The sequence below is a fragment of the Anopheles bellator genome, unplaced genomic scaffold (genome assembly GCF_943735745.2).
Source record: "Anopheles bellator unplaced genomic scaffold, idAnoBellAS_SP24_06.2 scaffold00248_ctg1, whole genome shotgun sequence".
Taxonomy (NCBI): Eukaryota; Metazoa; Arthropoda; class Insecta; order Diptera; family Culicidae; genus Anopheles; species Anopheles bellator.
The window spans coordinates 4,427-7,007 of record NW_026684394.1 but is presented as its reverse complement, the minus strand read 5'-3'; the positions used below and the strand labels follow the sequence as shown (position 1 = coordinate 7,007).

General features: G+C 38.9%; 1 protein-coding gene across 1 annotated transcript; it reads right to left on the bottom strand.

Annotated features, from left to right (window-relative positions):
- Window positions 1-457: 457 nt before the first annotated feature.
- LOC131214204 (uncharacterized) lies at window positions 458-1,917 on the bottom strand. The gene is made up of 4 exons (XM_058208583.1): window positions 1,765-1,917; window positions 1,537-1,670; window positions 1,354-1,477; window positions 458-1,270 (listed from the first exon to the last, which is right to left on the bottom strand). The coding sequence occupies exons 1-4, from the start codon at window positions 1,915-1,917 to the stop codon at window positions 458-460; spliced, it is 1,224 nt and encodes a 407-aa protein (XP_058064566.1).
- Window positions 1,918-2,581: the final 664 nt, after the last annotated feature.

The window sequence follows — 2,581 nt, the reverse complement described above, 5'->3', positions numbered from 1 at the left end:
CGGTAAAACACAGCATATAGATTTGATTTTGTGAATTTTTGTGTTTTTGAAATTTTTAAAGTAGACCACGTGGGGTTTTCGATGTGAGTGTGCAAATTTTTTTTCTTCTTCTGAGTTCCATTAAGCATAACTTTCTATAAACTCCGCGTATCAAGATGAAACTTTCAGCACTGAAAGTTGAATGTTTACTGAAGGCATAGCTGTCAAAATATTTGAAATCCGACCACCAGAGACCACCACGCTGCTAGAAGACATATAACTTTTCCGGATTCTAAGTGCGACAGGCTTTTTTATTGAATTATTAAGTGTATTTTAAACCCTGAAAATGTGTTTTTCCTATCAACCATACAAAGTTTTTGAACAGCCTTGTATATATTAGATTGATTAAAATATCCGCTATACGAACTATATACGATCCTGTATACGTTTTATATGCAAAATGTCAGAGTTTGCTTTGTCAACAACATCCCAAGATAACGCTAGCGTACCCTCGTGCCAGTATTTCCGAGCGACCCCATGTTCCATTCGCCATTAATCTGTGCCAGTAGTGATTGGTATGGTAGGGATAGACAACACGCAGGTGACAAAGCAAACCCAAGCTAACAGTATACAATAGCATAGCAACCGGTAATTTTCGGTCAATCCAAAAGAATATGGAATGTTTGGGAAAATTCTCTATGCGTAGGTAGACCATCCAACTCAGTTCAACAAGTTCAGTAATTGGAAAAGTAAAAAGCAAGTATTTAGGGAAGCAACGATATGCTACGCCGGCCACAAATCCACTTATCGCATCGCGCATTATTGGTGTCGAACCTAATAAAGAATAGTTCCAAGTACCCAACGTGCAATTACATCCTTTATATATTGCCTTGTAAAGTATAAGGAAGCTGAGCAGTCTATAGTCGAAGCGAGTGATTAACAGTCGCAACAGTATTAACGGTGAACGTGGGATCGTTGTCATTCTTGGAAATAGAATTTTGATTGCACTAGCTGCAAGACCAACGTATAAAGACTGCTTTACTTCGTAAAGTAAGTTCCGTAGACAACTTATTGAAGGTAGCAATAGCATTCCATTTGTGTTATCCTTCCGATGAGAGTGACGATTTGCACCATCGACACTAGCGAACCAAAAGCGATCAAGCTGGAGAAGTTGTCGTGCCGCCATAACTCCAGAACTTAGTATCATGAAACACGCAGTGGCAAACATTTTTGAGTTACGCAATTTAACAATTAAAGGACTCCGTGCGCGCCGTATGAGGAACTCGATGTACTGGTAAAACAAAAACACAAAGACAACGCATGACAAGTGACAGTGACTATTGATTAAGGTGGATTTCCAAGTTACTGACATACCATATTGAATAGTCCAATCCCTTGCGTTCGAACAATATGCTGCGGAAGGTAGTTTACAGTTATGCCACCGGCAAGTGAAGGAATCATCACGAACCACGCCGGTGGAAAGCATCCAACGATTTTGCTGTATCAATAAATATGAATACAGCAATACATAATGCTGCAATACTTTCCTGTACTTACTAGAGCAAACAAAAAGCCAGAAAGCTGCCACCGGTCATAGGCAGGCCTGCCAGTATGCAGCGACAATATTCTCGGAAATTTTTTTTCCAAATTTCCGGTTTGTTCCAGTGATGCACGCGGAACAGTAACGGAGCCTGATTAGGTGCAAACCAATGGTATAAAAAGAATTAGAACGTAACAAAATTTAAATAAAAGATTCAGGATGGGGATAGGACTGGTGTGACATACGACTACCGCTGGCAGGAAATGACGCATCCCGCCGAGCACGCCTTGGTAAAGAAATGTCCACCAGGCCTGAGTGCAGCTTTGTTCGGGATGCAAGAGATCGCTGCAATTTTTGCCTATAGTAACTTGCCGAAAGTGTTTGCTCAGTTCACCCATGATTTTTACGTTTGTGGCACAGTTGATATTGTTTATTGTTCACTCTTTTTCTTCAGGTAACTTTTTAAGACAGCTAACTAGTGCGTTGTCGTTTGACTATGAAGAAGAATCAAAAACAACACTAAAACAGCTTGAAGTACAGCATAACACATCAGCAAGTAAAAATTGAACTCTGCGTTTGCATCGGTAGTCACCGTACTAGTAAGTTCATTCAATATACAAACCACCTACCACCATCATTTTCATGTACAGGCGAATTATTCTGAAACGCATACCGAAGCATGTGTATGTGTTAGAGTACTGTGTGAGAGAACATTATACTGTCTTTTGCTTCTCCGACATTATAAAGTCAAATTAATGTCAAAATTAGAAAATCCAAATGTTATGCACATTAAAATATACATTCTAATATAAACTTTCCTTGGGATAAAAATAATAAGCGAAGATTCGGCCTTTTAAAAGTTTTATTTATTTTCTAGTTCCAAAAAGAACTTTAAAGGAGCACCTGAACAATTTTCATTAAATTTTCATTAACATATTAGGTAAAGAAGTTAATTCCTGCGGATTTTTTTCGTCATTTATGATCTTACTCAGTGGTCTCAAACTCTTATTAGCATGTGGGCTGCAGTGGAAAGTAACAGCTAGTCAGCGGGAGGCACCACAT

Bases quoted from the DNA above. Each gene is read 5' to 3' on its own strand.
- LOC131214204 (XM_058208583.1), bottom strand. From the start codon at position 1,917: ATGGGTGAACTGAGCAAACACTTTCGGCAAGTTACTATAGGCAAAAAT. The intron at 1,671-1,764 runs GTATGTCACACC...GCACCTAATCAG, and splicing joins ATTTCCTGCCAGCGGTAGTC to GCTCCGTTACTGTTCCGCGT. The intron at 1,271-1,353 runs GTATGTCAGTAA...TTGTTTTACCAG, and splicing joins GGATTGGACTATTCAATATG to TACATCGAGTTCCTCATACG.